General features: G+C 55.0%; 7 protein-coding genes across 7 annotated transcripts; 5 read left to right on the forward strand and 2 right to left on the reverse strand.

Moving 5' to 3' along the window:
- Nucleotides 1–113: 113 nt before the first annotated feature.
- On the forward strand, nt 114–1,853 carry CORC01_12719 (cytidylyltransferase; the record flags this gene model as incomplete). The annotated part of the gene is made up of 4 exons (XM_022624337.1): nt 114–649; nt 772–1,122; nt 1,221–1,623; nt 1,716–1,853. 4 exons carry the CDS (start codon nt 114–116, stop codon nt 1,851–1,853), a joined length of 1,428 nt encoding a protein of 475 aa, XP_022469155.1.
- Nucleotides 1,854–4,036: 2,183 nt separating this feature from the next.
- CORC01_12720 (uncharacterized protein) lies at nt 4,037–4,303 on the reverse strand (the record flags this gene model as incomplete). Its single annotated transcript, XM_022624338.1, has 1 exon — nt 4,037–4,303. One exon carries the CDS (start codon nt 4,301–4,303, stop codon nt 4,037–4,039), a length of 267 nt encoding a protein of 88 aa, XP_022469156.1.
- Nucleotides 4,146–5,215, forward strand: CORC01_12721 (uncharacterized protein; the record flags this gene model as incomplete). Its single annotated transcript, XM_022624339.1, has 4 exons — nt 4,146–4,271; nt 4,324–4,395; nt 4,635–4,868; nt 4,937–5,215. 4 exons carry the CDS (start codon nt 4,146–4,148, stop codon nt 5,213–5,215), a joined length of 711 nt encoding a protein of 236 aa, XP_022469157.1.
- Nucleotides 5,216–5,799: 584 nt separating this feature from the next.
- CORC01_12722 (uncharacterized protein) lies at nt 5,800–5,892 on the reverse strand (the record flags this gene model as incomplete). Its single annotated transcript, XM_022624340.1, has 1 exon — nt 5,800–5,892. The coding sequence occupies one exon, from the start codon at nt 5,890–5,892 to the stop codon at nt 5,800–5,802; it is 93 nt and encodes a 30-aa protein (XP_022469158.1).
- Nucleotides 5,893–8,016: 2,124 nt separating this feature from the next.
- On the forward strand, nt 8,017–8,725 carry CORC01_12723 (uncharacterized protein; the record flags this gene model as incomplete). The annotated part of the gene is made up of 2 exons (XM_022624341.1): nt 8,017–8,185; nt 8,418–8,725. Coding segments are annotated over 2 exons (477 nt in total), but the record flags the coding sequence as incomplete, so codon positions are not given.
- A 765-nt stretch (nt 8,726–9,490) lies between these two features.
- CORC01_12724 (uncharacterized protein) lies at nt 9,491–9,857 on the forward strand (the record flags this gene model as incomplete). The annotated part of the gene is made up of 2 exons (XM_022624342.1): nt 9,491–9,650; nt 9,688–9,857. The coding sequence occupies 2 exons, from the start codon at nt 9,491–9,493 to the stop codon at nt 9,855–9,857; spliced, it is 330 nt and encodes a 109-aa protein (XP_022469160.1).
- Nucleotides 9,858–10,776: 919 nt separating this feature from the next.
- Nucleotides 10,777–14,178, forward strand: CORC01_12725 (uncharacterized protein; the record flags this gene model as incomplete). Its single annotated transcript, XM_022624343.1, has 6 exons — nt 10,777–11,274; nt 11,328–11,353; nt 11,416–11,520; nt 11,578–12,757; nt 12,819–12,938; nt 13,078–14,178. 6 exons carry the CDS (start codon nt 10,777–10,779, stop codon nt 14,176–14,178), a joined length of 3,030 nt encoding a protein of 1,009 aa, XP_022469161.1.
- Between the last annotated feature and the right edge of the window lie 1,350 nt (nt 14,179–15,528).

A 15,528-nucleotide genomic window follows, 5' to 3' on the forward strand; every position in this document is an offset into this window, starting at 1 on the left:
AGACGCTTGCTGCCGGACGACACCTACAAACTCACCACCACCTCTACCACAACCACCTTCCTACCTCGCAACCCGCCCCCTTCGCACATACTCTACACACAAATAAAGACACCATGTCTTCCCCCTCGGGCTCCTCAGCAGCAGGCAAGCGGAAACGCACCAACGCCACGAACCCCACCAACATGCCCGACGTCGCCGACACGGTCGACGCTGCCCTCCAGGCCTCGTCGCGAGACGCCTCTGGCGAGGAGGGTGACAGCACCGCTCCGGAATCAGGCCGTATCGCCGGTCACCGCAAGTCCGACTCCACCTCCGCCGGCCATCCCCCTAAGCGGCAACGTGCCAATTCGGAGCGTTCCCACGAGACGAGCTCGAACAATCAGCAGAGCACCACCGCAGCGCAGGACCACTCCCTCGACCCGGGCGAACCCAGCGATACCACCGAGGCCAGCGTCGACATTGCCGAGCGGGTCGGTCGCAAGAACAACCGCAAGCAGGTCTCGATAAAGGACGACGAGAAGGATGAGGCCATGCCGCCTCCGCCCACTGGCAAGCTCACGCACCCTGTGGGCTTTAGGACCAACGACCCTCCTGCTGGCCGGCCCGTCAGGGTATACGCCGACGGAGTCTTTGACCTCTTCCATCTCGGGTAAGTCTGAACAGTCCCCCTTGCCCCTGAAGGACAGGAGGAGCTCGCCTCCAATGTGCTCTATACCCTTCCCGCGCGGGCCAAGGTTTTCTTTCCACTGACTCTCTTGTCCCCTCTCGCAGTCACATGCGCCAGCTCGAGCAGGCAAAGAAGGCCTTCCCCGACACCTACCTCATCGTCGGCGTCACCGGTGACGCCGAGACGCACAAGCGCAAGGGCCTGACGGTCCTCTCCGGCGCCGAACGCGCCGAGACTGTTCGGCATTGCAAGTGGGTGGACGAGGTCATTGAGAGCTGCCCATGGATCGTCACGCCCGACTTCCTCGACCTGCACAAGATCGACTACGTCGCTCACGACGACCTGCCTTACGGCGCCGACGAGGGCGACGACATTTACAGGCCCATCAAGGAGGCCGGCAAGTTCCTCGTAACCCAGCGCACGGAAGGAGTTAGCACGACAGGTATCATTACCAAGTATGTTTCTCCTATATGATCAATTCCCACTGTCTTAGTCTCTGCGTTGCTGTTTGTAGAGTATGGCTAGAAACAAGGGCTAACAATATCCTGTCCAGGATCGTCCGCGACTATGAAAAGTACATTGCTCGGCAGTTCAAGCGCGGCACGTCACGCCAGGAGCTCAACGTCAGCTGGATCAAGAAGAACGAGCTCGACCTCAAGCGCCACGTTCAGGAGCTGCGCGATAACATCCGCACAAACTGGTCCACCACCGGCCAGGAGCTCTCCCGCGAGCTGCGCCAGTTCTGGCCCGCATCTAGGCCACAATCCCCCGCACCCGCCGCCCGCACCGCCTATATCCAGAACGGCGACCTCCTCGCCGCCGCAAGCGCCAACGCGAGCAAGTCCCGCCTCAGCGTCGAGATACCGACCACGCCTGGCGGCACACCCGCCGCGACGCAGTCCAATGACTTTATCACGGGCTACGCATTGGGTCTCGTCGGTGGCGTCCGTTCATGGGTACGTTTTTGTTCCTTGATCCTTTACATTGGAAACCGTTCCACATTGTACGCTTGAGGTGTGTAACCTTGGCTGACCTACATTATGTGCAGATGACCAAGAGCAGGAGAAGCGAGCAAGACAGCCCGAGCCGCCGGAACAGTGACGACGATTCAGAGAGCGACGGCAAGAGTCCCCGCGGCCGCGTCGTTCCCCAAAAGTCCGCCGTCGCCACAGCGAGCGCCTCATAATCCACCACCCCATCCTTCCGTCATGGAAACTAATTACTCATTGCGCCGGGCGAGGATAGGGGGAAACAAACCAAGGACAGGAACCGGGGAATGGATTACACAAAAAACGAAAGAGACTGATGCTGGAGCACACACACCCACGACCTCCACCCCGTTTTGACTAGCTGCCTGTTGTACTTATTATTGTTGGGCACTCTTCGTTGTCGAAAAAGAAGAGAATGGCGTTTTGAGAGTGTCTTGTTACATTATCTTCGAGAGGGCAACTTTATTGCTAGGCCCCTACGTTTGGTTATTCTATTGCATAGAGATTTGCTACTATTACATAGCTATCTTGTCACCTCCCCCCCCCAAAAAAAACTCAAATTGTCGAAAGCAGAAGAAGCAAAGTCCACCTGTCGGTTACATGAGCTAGTTCGGGTCAGTTGAAGCTGTGCACTATAGACATCACAAGGCTAAGTGAAAGATCCACCTGCTCAGTGACTGGTCTATACCTCAGCTCCCCAAGGTAGATAGGTTTGTTGATGAGACAATACTTAGACGCTCTTAGCCAACTACCTAAGGCGCGCTCCATTCACAATCGGCCACGAAGCCTCGGTTGTATTCATGCGAGGCAAAATAAGATAAGAGTCTCGTACTCGCAAAGTGGCAAACAGTCGGGGTTCCCCCTTCATCCCAACTTTGGACCAGAGCTTCTGATGCCGGGATGGACCTGGCTTCGGGAAGCCAGCCGTTGAGCTTTGCTCCTCCCGCTCCCTTCCCTTCCCTTCCCTTCCCTTCCTTTTCCCTCCCGCAGCCCTGCGCTTACTCTCGCTATGTGACTTGCGGGCTGAAGCCAAAAAGAATCAAAGGTGACCTCGCCTGCGCGCGCTCACACACACGCACACACACACAACTCACCCTGCGAAATCTGGGCAGTGACCGACGTCTGCTCCGTGCCGTGTCACAATCGTTTTACACTTTTCTACCGGCCCCCAAAATTTAGCCGCTCGCGTGAACTTTTGACTACACCTCCATTCCAGTAGGCGATGAGCATGATGTGATTCACAAGAGACGATGATGCTATCACACTTCTTCTGCCTTACCACGGCATACTCGGCTCGTTGGCGTTTCGTCACATCCGACATGCGTCTGCCTTGACATCCCAGGACGTCGTAGGCAGGAAGCATGATCTCTTCATGAGGTTTCCAGGGGGGGGAAAGGGGAGAGGGGTGTGGAATTTCCGCCATCCTCAAAACGTCTCTCATGCCAGACACTGGTTGGCGTACAGTCGTATCCATACTACGAGAGCCCATTCCGGCTGATCAGTTGGGGGCGCTCCCATTCTCATGGGATCGAGGCCTTTTTGTTTCAAGTAGACGGACGGAAGGCGTTGGCAGACCGTCGACCCGTCATCTTTAGCGGATGGGTCCGCCCAGGCCGCTGGGCGCATCGTGAGGCTGAACGCTGAAACCCCCCTTCCCCCGTCACTCCCCCGGGGCCAACGTTCGTGGGCGTTGGTTGACAGGATGCGGCCTCATCTGACGGTACAGTTCGTCGCATGTTTCTCACTCGCGTCCTGTTGGAGGGCCAGGGAGATGGTTAACCGGAGACCTGCCTACCAACAAAGGTTGGCCCATCGAGTGTTCCCCTTGGGACACCATGGCGACAGACCGGGGGCCGGGTTCGTGCCCCCGGGCCGCGATGTGGCGAGATAGTTGAAGAATGCAGGTTGGCACGGTGTTCCATTGCTCTACCGCTCAGTGATGAATCAAAAGTTCCAACAGCCTCGGACTCGCACTCGAGTCTCTGGCGAGTGAGCCTATCAGGGTCAGGCGGGATGTGAACTTCTCGGCCGCAAGCTAGTTCGCCCGTTCCAACTGAACATGATGATGTTGGAAGTCGTTGAGATCAAGTGATGAACACCGCGCTCGCTGATGACCGCCCAGGGGAGGGGGTGTTCGGCAACGCTTGTTGTAGGTCACCGCCATGGGATCAGCCATTGCCATGTCAAGCTTGACAGTCTTCCCCTCCAACCCAACTCCCTTCATGATCTTCATGACAGAATTGAACCGTCGTCTTGCAGCCGTAGACGAAAGAGGCAATAAATTCGTGCATTCTCGACCTTGAAAGCATTGCTTGATTTCGAACACGAGGTTTTGACGTTGCGATTTTGCTCAGCTCCGCGTTGGGGTCCTGTTTCGACATCATGGCACGGCTGAGATTCGCATAGTCACTAGGCTGCTACTACTCGTACCTTGCATCCCACCTACCGGCTGATGACTTGGCCCAGTTTCGCCGCACTCCGACTCGAGCATGGTACCTGCATTCCTGCAGCTCGGTTCCGCGAACGGAGACCATCCGCTGCGCATCATGAAAGCTGCTTCGACAGCTGATCCTTCGGATGTGCGTGGCATCATGGGGTCCGCGCCCGCCAAGCAGGTACATTTAGCCAAAGGTCGAACACGGGGCATGGCGCTTAATGTTCCCTTAGGCGACAAGGCGGCAGCGTGGGACGCCGAGTGTTGTTGCCTCTGCACAGGGAATGACATCTCTCCAAGACGGAGTATGTCGGCTGCGCTAATTTTGGCGCCAGGCGCGTGGCTCGTTGTGCACAAATGTGATTCCAAGGGCGTGGACAACCTGGAGTGCGGTAGTTGGGTGATAGGCGATAGGTCTCCAGTATGAAAGTACTGTCCTGGGGTTGGTGACTCTAACCGCCCATGGTGGGTAATGGGGGCTGAGTCTGGCGATGTGATGTGATATGCGTGACGGGAAGGCTAAGCCGTGATCAGATGGATAAAGGGAGTGCGGATATCCAGAGCCGCGTCGCGTGTTACCCCACGCAGAGGAGCGGCTTGGCTCCTTCACGGGCTTCCTACCGAGGCACCGCCCCAAGATTCTGGTGGCTTGCATCTCGAGAATCTGTCCTTCATCTCGGATGAGAAGGCACCGGCAAACAGCAAGAATTCTCAGGTTGTAGCCCACTCCTCGGATGAGTACGGCTACGGCTCGCAGACTATACAACAAGCTTCATTGGTGGAAAGACCCCAAATGGATTGGTCAAGGCCATGTGCTGAGCATGGCAAACACGCCTTAGTGCACAGGAACACGAGGAATCCCTCGCTCCGGGCCGCTCAACTGGATCCTTCCAACGGCCGAAGAGCTGCAGCGCAAGATTCATCAGCTCAGTTGCGGGCATGGACTACTTCCGAGAGGAACACTCAAAGGTTTTTGGACGCATCCCCTGGTCGTTGTCGTCTGAGCACAGTGTTGAGTTGGACCTCGCCTTGCTTTGTCATGGGTTCGAACAATTTGGAGTCCACGAAATCTGTTCAGAGAAGGCTTCGAGACAGACCACGCGGTCGGCCATCGGAAGACAATGAGAGTCCCATTTCCTCGGTTCTCTCGGTCAGTGAGTTGGACAGGCGCTTCTGGCGGCAAAGACATGCGCGGGCAAGTCGACATTCGGTCATCGATTATGTGAAGCTGTCTGACGACTTGCAGCAAGGCGGTAAGTGAACGACAGCACCAGCGATAGATAGCCTTGACGGTATGTTGCAATGGGCGTCTGTGGCTGATGCGGGTTGGCTGACATTACAACCGAGAGAAAAGCCGCGGGGTGGGTGTCTTGCCTCGACCGGAGCAAAGTTGGGGGAAGAGAGTCTGGTGAGGAGAGAATATCTAGTGTGCGATCGTCGATCCTGGGGCTTGCTTGGCCGCCCTATGACATGCAACAACCGTGCTGACGGGAGGGGAAGAGATGCAATGCATCGTGGATCGGGCTATGCCGTGAGCGCCTCAAGAGGCTGGTCTGCTACGAGGCATGGATGCCGTGACCGTCTGCAGCGTGTGGTGCAACCGAATCGACACTGTTAGTGGACGTATCCGAGCTGTGCCACACGGTTCGCAGCTGGGCCGACAAGCGGTACAATAGTTCAGATGACGGAGGCAGAACCAACTGGTTGGATCAGGCTGCAGATGAGAACAGTGGGCAACGGCAGGGTACCAATTTGGATCCGGGCCGCCCATTTAGCTCGCTGCCTGGTGCGCGGAGTGGCATCCGGGGCTTGGAATGTCCAGGTTGTTGATAGCAGCACTTGTCCCAAAGGATTGTCTCGACCGCAGAACGATGCCGGGCAGGATGATATGATGGTATGTAACGAGACGAGAGGGATACATAGTATGTTGCCCACCTCCTCCTCTTTACGAAGCGGGGAGCCGTTGGTGCCGGCGTTCCCTTGTCAAACGTCGCTAAGCAACGCGTCAACAATAAAGAGGTGCAAAAATTTTCATCGATGATGCAGATCAAAAACTGGATTCCGTCGATGGGTTGACATATTGTGGTGATGATGCAAATTTCAAGTATGGAGTGCTAGACGTGCATGGCAAAGGTCGGTCCGCTTCGTTTCCGCGTTCATGCTGGATGTCTAGGTCAAACGAAGCTTGAACAAATGGGGTCGCCGCGGCCGTTGACAGCTTGGTTTCTTTTTGGGACGAAGTGGGTGTGCTGTCATCCCTGCCCAAATGTCGTCGGTGTGGCAGTCAGCCAACGGGATCAGGCCGGGACACGGAAGTCGGCTGCTAAAAATACCGTTGGGTTAAGCGCCGACCCCTGTTCCTCCTTCTCCTTACCCTTCACCTTCCCCCTGCCCTGCCTTGAAGTTTGAACCAAACCATGGCAAGCCGCAAGAGGATGAGCACCTTACGGATATGACCTTAGGTAATGAGCCTGGCAGGCATTTTCAGTGGGGACCAACTCAATTTTCACAGTCGCTTGAGGTGATCCATCCGGGCAGGCATTTCATTACCCAATACCTGTAAAAGTGTCAAGTGTCGGTACCGAAGATGAGCCAAGACCAGAAGCAGGGCGGCAGTGTGCTGCAATGTCATGACTTATACCGCCATTTCGAGAGAGAGTGCCGGCAACTTCCCGCGGGGATTCTCTCCACCGTGTTGAATTACATCTTGGCTGGACGCGACGCGGCGCAGAGGTGATGGACACCGACGCCCTCGACCAAAAAGCATGCGCCGTGAAGGAAATGCAACGGTGTGCAAGCCAAAGGGTCGTAGTAGGAATCCAGGTGCAGAGCGGCACAGAAAGCGTTGGATGGTGAAGCTCACCTCGATGTGCAAGCGAAGTGGGCAAATGTGGACGGACGGAATGGCAAATGGCAAGGCATCAACGGCGACGAGCGAAGCGTGAGTGATGTTGGCAAGAGCGAAGCAGACTCGATACCTAGTCTGAGGCCCCAGTCGGGTGTTGCTGCCTTCGGGAAATCTGCGGTCCAGCCATGGAAGGTACGGTTGGTAAGGCGGTAAAGGTGCACAGATGGTAAAGGTGGTAAAGGTAGGAACAATGGACCAGAGTCACAACGGTCCAGTCGATCCTTCCTCTTCCCGTTCACGACGTGACTTATCGCCTCTCCACCATCCGACTCGAGACAGTTGACGACCAACTAAAACTTGGAAGCCTGCGCCCGCTACTCCGAAGCTTCGTAGAGCTCGACCTACTAGCTATGGTAGCTCTCTCTTTCGTGGCGTTGCAAGTCGTAGCAGAAGCGAATCGCAAGCAAGGACAGCGAGGGTGCTCGAGAGAGCCGGGTGACCGACAAATGCCACATCCACTGCCGAAATGCGATCCTATTCTCGCCCTGCGGTACCTATCACTCCGTTCTTTATCGACCCATCGCTGCGTCACCTCAGGGCTCAGCTCCAGCTGCCTCTCCCAGCTCTCGACGACAGTCCGAATCATGCACCCGTGATATCGAATCCTGAAACGGACCCCATCCACGCAAGATGCCCGCAAGGCCCCTTACCGGGAGCCCACCTCCGAGACTTAAGGTTTCGCCAGTATATTGCTCATCATCGGTCGGTCCGGCCCCCAACAGAGAAAAACAGACGGATCACATCTATCCGTCTGTGATCCGTCTGCCCCTGATCTTTTCCCCCGAAAGCTGATCTGCCCGAGACCCTGTGGGTCCCTACAGGGCCGCCTCCGTTGCGATCCGATGCGTCTGTTGCCATGAAGCCGGTTCGGACCCCAACACTTGCGGGCATTCGTAGCGACGACAGCACTAGCCATGGAAGTAAGGTACAGCAACTGAAACACTGAAGAATTCCTGCCCCGACGTCGCATCTCGCGCTGCCCGTTTGTTCATCCCTTGACTGGGACCGCTGCCCCCAGTCCGCAATCGGGTCCCGTCTGTCCCTGCAGCCGGCCCAGGCCGTCGGTGTGGCCCCCGTTGGGACAAACTCCACCTCCACCGCCCATGCCGACCCTCGCCAGAAAGATCTTTTTTCTTCCCCCCTCGATAAGGTACCCGAGATGCTGTGCAGCAATTTGGTGGACATACGTACGGACAGCCCAACGCGCCTTGTTAGCTCGTCTCGTCGCCGCCAACGCTTAATCCAAATATTGTATTGTGGCATTGATAGTTCCATCCCTCTGCCACACCACATAGATTACTTGCTAACGTACACTCTGCGCTCGACTTAGCCATCGCCTTGGCTTCAAAATTATTGCAGTAAACGACGCACTTGGAAGCACACAAACTCGATGACACCAAAATAGGTCCCCAATGACAGGCAATTCGTCCCTCGGCATACCAATGAGGCACTGGGCTGCGCCTGAGCCCCTGCCGTCCCCGCCGATTCTGGGCTATCCCTGTCCGCTGCCCTACTTCTCCCATGTTTCTAAGCGGGCCGGCTGCTGCATGGCGTTCTTGTGGTATTGGCGTCAAAAGACTGACAGCAGTCAAGTGCTCGGTCGCTCGCCGCCTTCACCTTGGGTGACTGATGCTGCTTTTCATTACCCCACGACCATCGGCGAACCTTCCGATTGTTGCTTCAATATGATCGGCTTCTTCCTCCGTGCCCGCAACTCGGAGTCCTGACGATCCAGCAAGGCAAGGAAGCGGAAATTTTCAACCTCGGAAGCCCCTGAATCGTGGCACAAGATGGTCAACTCCTTCAATTTGCTTTATTTGGGTTCCTCGGTCCTCGGCCAGGCTGACATCATGCTGTCTACTTCTCTGTGCGCCGCAGTCGGTCGCGAGAACGGCAAGTCAAATGGTTCCCTGTGTCTGTATGCATGAGCTGTGCTATGCGCCAGAGTTCAAAATAGACCGCAGGCACACGGTCACAACTACAGTACCTGTCCGTGCAGTATTTGCTTATAGCCATTCCACAGTCAAAGGGTCACAAGACTCGTGTATTCTCTGCCGTCGCGGTGAGCAAAAGCGACCTCGACACGCAGTCAGACGCGAGACACAACCAGGAAGAGGGTTCATGGTGCCGTCTTGCCCACACGAATTGTGTAACTCGCACGCCAGTTGGCCGCTGCCTTCGCGGCCCTCCGCTACATCTCCCGCTGTTCGCTGAACTGGATGTTGGGCTGGATGCCCTGCAAAGTCAAAATCCAAAAAGGGCAAGCCAGTCTAGCAGGGGTTGTTGACAAGGCAGCCGACTCATGCATGTACAGCAATGGCAACGGTTTACTTTACGGTCGGGACTGCGCCTCATTTCGTCTGACATTTTTTTTTTCCTCGCAGAATTCTCACTGTCTGTTACTCCGTCCAGCGTCTCCCCCAGAAAAAACGCACTCACAACCACTACTTTCCCACCACGGACGCTAGCGGCCGCTACTTGTGGGAAACGGAATGACCGCGCTCCATTTGGCGCCGCTCTTTCTCTCGTATCTACACAGTGACGCCATTACCGCATGTTGCTATTCCTCATTGAGACCTCCGCGCTGTCTCCTGTTGAAATGGCGGCCTTGTTATGCAGCACAGGCGTTTCCACCATTGGCAGGGTCAATAAGTCAGCGACAAGATGGATATCTATCTGTCTAGGGGAAATGAAGACGTCTGTCTGAACTGTGGGTTCTGGGGTCTCGCCGACATGCGACTCGGTCGATCTGGTTCAGATCTTAGACAAGAGGAGAGACACGAACGAGACGAGACGGAGAGACAGAGTCAAAATGGAAACATGACCATCCTTCCATCGTCATCAACCGCGGCTACTTGACTTGGCCGCGGCTTTTCCTTGGGTTGTGGCAGAGATCCCAGACGCGCTCATTCCGTGACATCGCGGCAATTTCATACCAAACTTGGAGAGAAACGCTGCGCGGGACCGTGGGATGGGGTCCCGTCTGCCAGCCTGAGAGGGCTGAGTCGTATGACAGGCATCTGGTCACTCAACCAATCAACCCGAGGCCAAAGACTGGTGGGTGACCGAACCCCAGCTCGGCCGATACCCTTCGAAGGAGTGCCTTGCATTTTTTCGAGCAACCTCCATGTCACTCCGTGTACAACACCCTTGAATACCCATGTACACACACACACAGCTGACAGGGGAAGCGAGGCCTCTAAGAAGAACAGCCTCCTTGAAGAGCTGTCATCTCCTTCTTTTCTCTGCCACTCACTCGGACGAACTTGCATCTGCCTCTTCTCAATATAGCAATGTCTCCAACAAGCGGCAGCAGCAACAGCACCACTATCTTTACCTCTTCTCTTCGTTCAGTTCCATTGCATATCGACTCCGCTTAGAACCAACTGCTCTCTGCATCTCACCTCGACCCCCAGCCTTTTGTTGGACAGGCTGACAGTCCAAGAACCGCCCCCCTACCTAGGTCCTTACCTTGCCTTGCCTTGCCTTACCGTACCTTACCTTATCTAATTGCCCTCCATCCACCCCAGTTTAGTCTTCCTTTCTACACCGACACCCCCCTCTTGGACCCTGACTGTCCCCCAATTCACACTGCTTCTTCATGTTTGGGGGTTGCTTTCCAACTACGCTCACTCGCCTTCAGTCTATTCCGAGGAAAGCACTCAGCCGGGCTGTGTCTTACTAACTTTGGCTGTGTTGCTTCCTCTGCATTTTCCTCTCTGGGTGCAACCACTCTGCATCTCGGTCTTCTACACTTCCCCTTTGGGATTCTTAAACCATGGCCAGCCTCCAGGATATCATGAACGTGGACGAGGACCAACTCGAATCCCACACTATTAAGAACGACCAGGTCCCGGCTCCATCAGGCAGACATCATCAACCCTACTTGGCACCAAGCGCAGTTTACAACACAGGTTATGCGACTGGCGGAGAACAACCAGACCTTTCAAGCACACCACACGGCACGAAGCGGAGCTCATCCTCCCGCACCACCAAATCTAACACCACAGGCTCGTCGTCTTCGTCTGTCCGACCAGTCAACACTCGTCGAAGAAGCAACGTTAGCACCGACTCAATGGAGCAACCAAACTACGGATACGGCCACGCAGGGCCCTCCAGCGGCGGCCTTGATCCCTCTGGCCAGCCCATGAGACCCTTTGGCGGCGTGCCACCTGGAGGAGACGTTCCTGTCAAGTTGACTCCCATCACCGGGCGGGTTAGTAGGGCAAAGAAAGGCATGAAGGTTCATACGTGCGACCACTGTCGTCCTCCAAAGGTACGCCAGCGTGGCTTTTTCAACCGTTGAGGCATCCACTGACTTTTGTTAAGACTTTTACACGCGCTGAGCATCTACGGTAGGCTTACGAAGGTTACTTCATACAGCACTGTTCCGACTGACGAATTTTGATGACATTAGACGGCACCAGCTTAGCCACGAAACTCCCCAGTATGGATGCTCAATTCCGGGTTGCGATAGGGCTTTCCACCGCAAGGACCTACTCGAGCGTCATCAGCAACGACAGTTAGTTTACCCTCAGTTTCCACCTCTGAATTTAAAAATATCTCTGACTCGTATAAGTGAGCTCGAAGGAGACAAAGCATCGAGAGGCAGAGGAGGAAGCCAAAGTCGTCGGACCTCAGCCGCCTCTCTAGACGCAGGAGTCCGCAGCATGGGATTGCAACCTCCCTTGCTTGGCTATCCTACGAACGCAACAACGCCGATCCACGGCCTCCCAATTACATCGAGTATGTCGCATCCTGGAACATACCAGTCCATGAGCGCGCCCGATGTCAGCAAGTCTTTGTCTCCCCACATGGGAAACGACAGCTATCGCCCTTCATCTGGTGGTCCTGGATACAGCGGAGGCTACTCTCTGTCTGGCCAATCACCACAACAACCCATCCTACAACCTTCAAATAGCGGCTTCAACACCCCTCCGTCGTTTTCCTCCATCGAATACCAACCTCGTACAACGCCCGAGTATCGTCCGCTGTATCTCCAGACTCAGGGGCTGGGACTGCAAATGTCTCCAGATGCACCGCCCGAGCTTTCACACGCTCAGGACCCCATTGGCTGGCCATCTTCAGCTTCCGACAGCACTTATTCAACGCCTTCCGATAATTCTCGACGCGCATTCTGGCCGACGGCAGCAAACGACTGGTCAAATGGCCTCCTTTCGCCTTGCCCAGGGGGATACGACGCCATCGGAGCCACCGGCTCTATGCTCTACCAATACCCGACCTCCCCCCAGCTCAGCACTTCACATATGTATCCGATGCTCGGCGCTTCCATACCTACCTACTCTGACGAGCAGACATTCCGTGACCCTCAACAACAGCCACGGTTCCCCAATACTGTTCGTAGCCTGACCCCGCCGGTGACGTCGGCATCGGCTCAAAGTTGTGAAACTCTAGTCACCCCGTCGACGGCACTACCATCGGACCGGATGATGAACTCACTTGCCTGTCTGGGCCGTCAGAAGGAGGTGGCGTTGGGCCTCCTGGCGGCCCCGGCCCTGATGCAGGGCTCCTTGCCTATGCCGATCTGCAGAGCCATTCCCGCCTACCTCGATGTCTACTGGGAAAGGTTTCACCCCCAATTCCCAATCGTACACCGAAGGACTTTCGAGGACGCGGCGGAGCAGTTTGAAGTGCTTCGCTGCGCCATGGCTGCAGTGGCGACTCAATACATGAGTGGTAAGGAGGATCGCATCAGGGGGGATCAGCTGCATGAATATGCCTGGCAACAATCCAGACGTGTAAGTTGACAAGGCCACGCTCCATAATCAAAAGCATTTCACTAATATTGCGGGTAACTAGTTCCTCCAGTGGGATGTATCTGTCATGCAAGCGATTCTGCTATGTGAGTACTTCGCGCGGTTCCGCGGCCGAAGAGCAGCCATCAGGCCATCGAAAGAATTTGAGTCCGTGTACTCGAGGGTGAGTTCCCTTTTGCATTTCATTGTGATATGTTGCTCTACTTCATTTTATTCTAGCTTCAGTTTGTTTACTGCGTGGTTTTTTTCTTGAAACGTTTGGTCCTTTCATCTCAGCAACAAGTTCTAAACCTCCATTCCAGGTATACGACAACGCAGACAACGCAGTCATATTTGGCGCCGTGCCTCGGACGGGAACCAATACCGTCAGGTGGCATACTTGGCTCGATATGGAAGCTCGCCGTCGTCTGCTCTCAGCGTGCTTCGTCCTGGATATCCATAGCTCGGTTTACCTGGATCAGCCAAGAGTCCGCAACTTCGATATGAACGATGGCATGCCACCCAATATCCCGCTCACCGGCCCAGCTCAGGATCTCTGGGATGCACCAAGCGCCGATGCATGGGCGGCGATGGTCTCGTCCAAGGGAGACTCTCTGGATGGTCAAACACTCCTATCTCTGATCAACCCAGACACCTTGTCGAGAACGACGGTCACCGCACACGCCCCCTTTGACCGCGCAGTGATCCTAGCCTCCAAGGCACTATTACTGCCGCGGCGTGGAGAAGCGGCGCAAATTCCTTGTTCCATAGAAATATTAGAGCCGCAGATCTTCCGCATGGCCAGCATCTTCCCACACTGCCCCGTGGCCAACACCTACCTCGCCCTTCACCACACTCCTCTTCACGACCTGCTGGCCGTATCAGGGGACAGTTGGATCTTTAGTCAAAAGGTTCTGCAGTCCAAACACTTTGACGAGCACAAGAAGCGGCTCAGGGAGTGGACCGACTCGGGCAGCGCAACCATCGCCCTGGTCTTTGCCTGCCGGGCTCTCCGCGCCTTCACCGAGCACGGCAACTCTGAAGAAGACTCGGACGACGAAGAGGACATGGATATACGGGAGGTGGGCCGACCCCGGATGTGGAAGGACGACATCTCGGATTACTGGGGTATGTATGTTTGCGCCCTCATCTGCTGGGCCACCGGGCACCGCATCAACGGCGGCGACGCAAGCCGCGGCGAATCCGACAATGACAGCGGGGCGCTTCAGTGGATCCACACTATGGCGAATATGGAAGCCAAGAGCGTCATGGAGACGCCTTTGAAGAAGGAGGCTACAACGGTCGTGGCTCTCGTGAGGAGATGGCTGGAGGTGGACTGCCTCGGCAATCGCAGCCGGCTCTATGTCGACGCGGTTGGCGTACTGAGTAAGTTGGCGGAGGGTTGCGCCTGGAAGTGGTTTTAGATGGACATGATGGTGGTGATGGGGGCCAGCATTTTTTCCCCTTTTGGCATTTGACATTTGGCATCAGCATTGCATATTTCTCTTCGCATTTTTAAACCTTTTTTTTTTTTTTCGCTTTATTCCTTGGGTCCCCCCCGTTTCTTTCCTTGGCATGGCACACAGCACATCAAGAGCACTTGGCCAGAGGATCATAATACCTATTTGTATTGTACACACTTACGACATTTATGACGGAAGGAGCAGAAGCAGGAGAAATATTATTTCCGGGAGGATGGAGAGAAATGTAAAAACGGCTATTTTCCTTTTCATTTTTGCTAGCATGTGAAGGAGATCACCAACTTTGATGGGTGCTCCTTCTTTTGTTTTAGCTTTTGCGATTCTGTTTAGATTTAGAAGAGCATATACATCGAAATGATGTACATATACAAAGAGGTGCAGAGTACTTTCATGACCCGTGATGAATGGTTGGAGCTAGACGTTGAAGCGACGGTTGCTTGGGGTAAGGCTCAAGGGGGGAGATGCCCTTGGAGGTATGGCACCACTGTGCTTATGCTTACTTTGAAGGCACCTATGGGAGACGACTTGGGGAGCTCCGAGAGACCAAAATGTGCACACGAAAAAGATTCGTTTGGCCGTTCTCCATGTCAGCTTCTGTTGTGGAGACGAGGGTTCAGCAGGAAATAATAAACTCTCTGTTCTCTGGTCTTGGGCTGATTTTCTAGCGGCTGGTGAAGCAGACATCTAGACGCTCTCGACGTTGGTCTAAAAAGTCGATTATAATCTTGCGAGGTTCTAGTGGCAGGCTAGTGATGCCAAGTTGCTGAGAGGCCGTTGAGGCTCTCTACGAAGTTGTTCTTGTCGTCGTAGTCGTTGCCATGATTGTTTAGTTACTCGGCAATACTACTCGTGGGGTACCACCTGGTTTTCCTCTGCATTCGGACTCTGTTCGGCGACATTGGGTTCAGTGATGATGTGTGCCTGCCCTTACGGCGGCAATTCTTGGCTGGGTTGAGATATGCCTCACCCTGGGCGGGCATCCCAATCCATGACGTAATTCCTAGGTCGTTCTCAAGACGGAATGGAACCGAACGGGGAGCTTACTTCGCTCGAGTTCTATAGATTGCCTAAAGGAGTTACTCATATAACCCTTCCGTGACCCTTTCCTACCCTCCAGCCCGCCTCTCATGTCGTGCCTCTTGATGTGTGTTATTCCAAGGGTGCAATCCTCAAAACTACAGCAAACCAACACTTGCTGCTTCCGTGGCTGTAAGACTGGCCTGATCTTGCTGACTGCAAAGTGTCTGCGATCCTCCCGACAAACCCCCCTCCCGCAAGCGCGTTCACTTTTAA

The sequence above is a fragment of the Colletotrichum orchidophilum genome (assembly GCF_001831195.1).
Source record: "Colletotrichum orchidophilum strain IMI 309357 chromosome Unknown Scaffold_163.1, whole genome shotgun sequence".
In the NCBI taxonomy this organism is placed as follows: domain Eukaryota; kingdom Fungi; phylum Ascomycota; class Sordariomycetes; order Glomerellales; family Glomerellaceae; genus Colletotrichum; species Colletotrichum orchidophilum.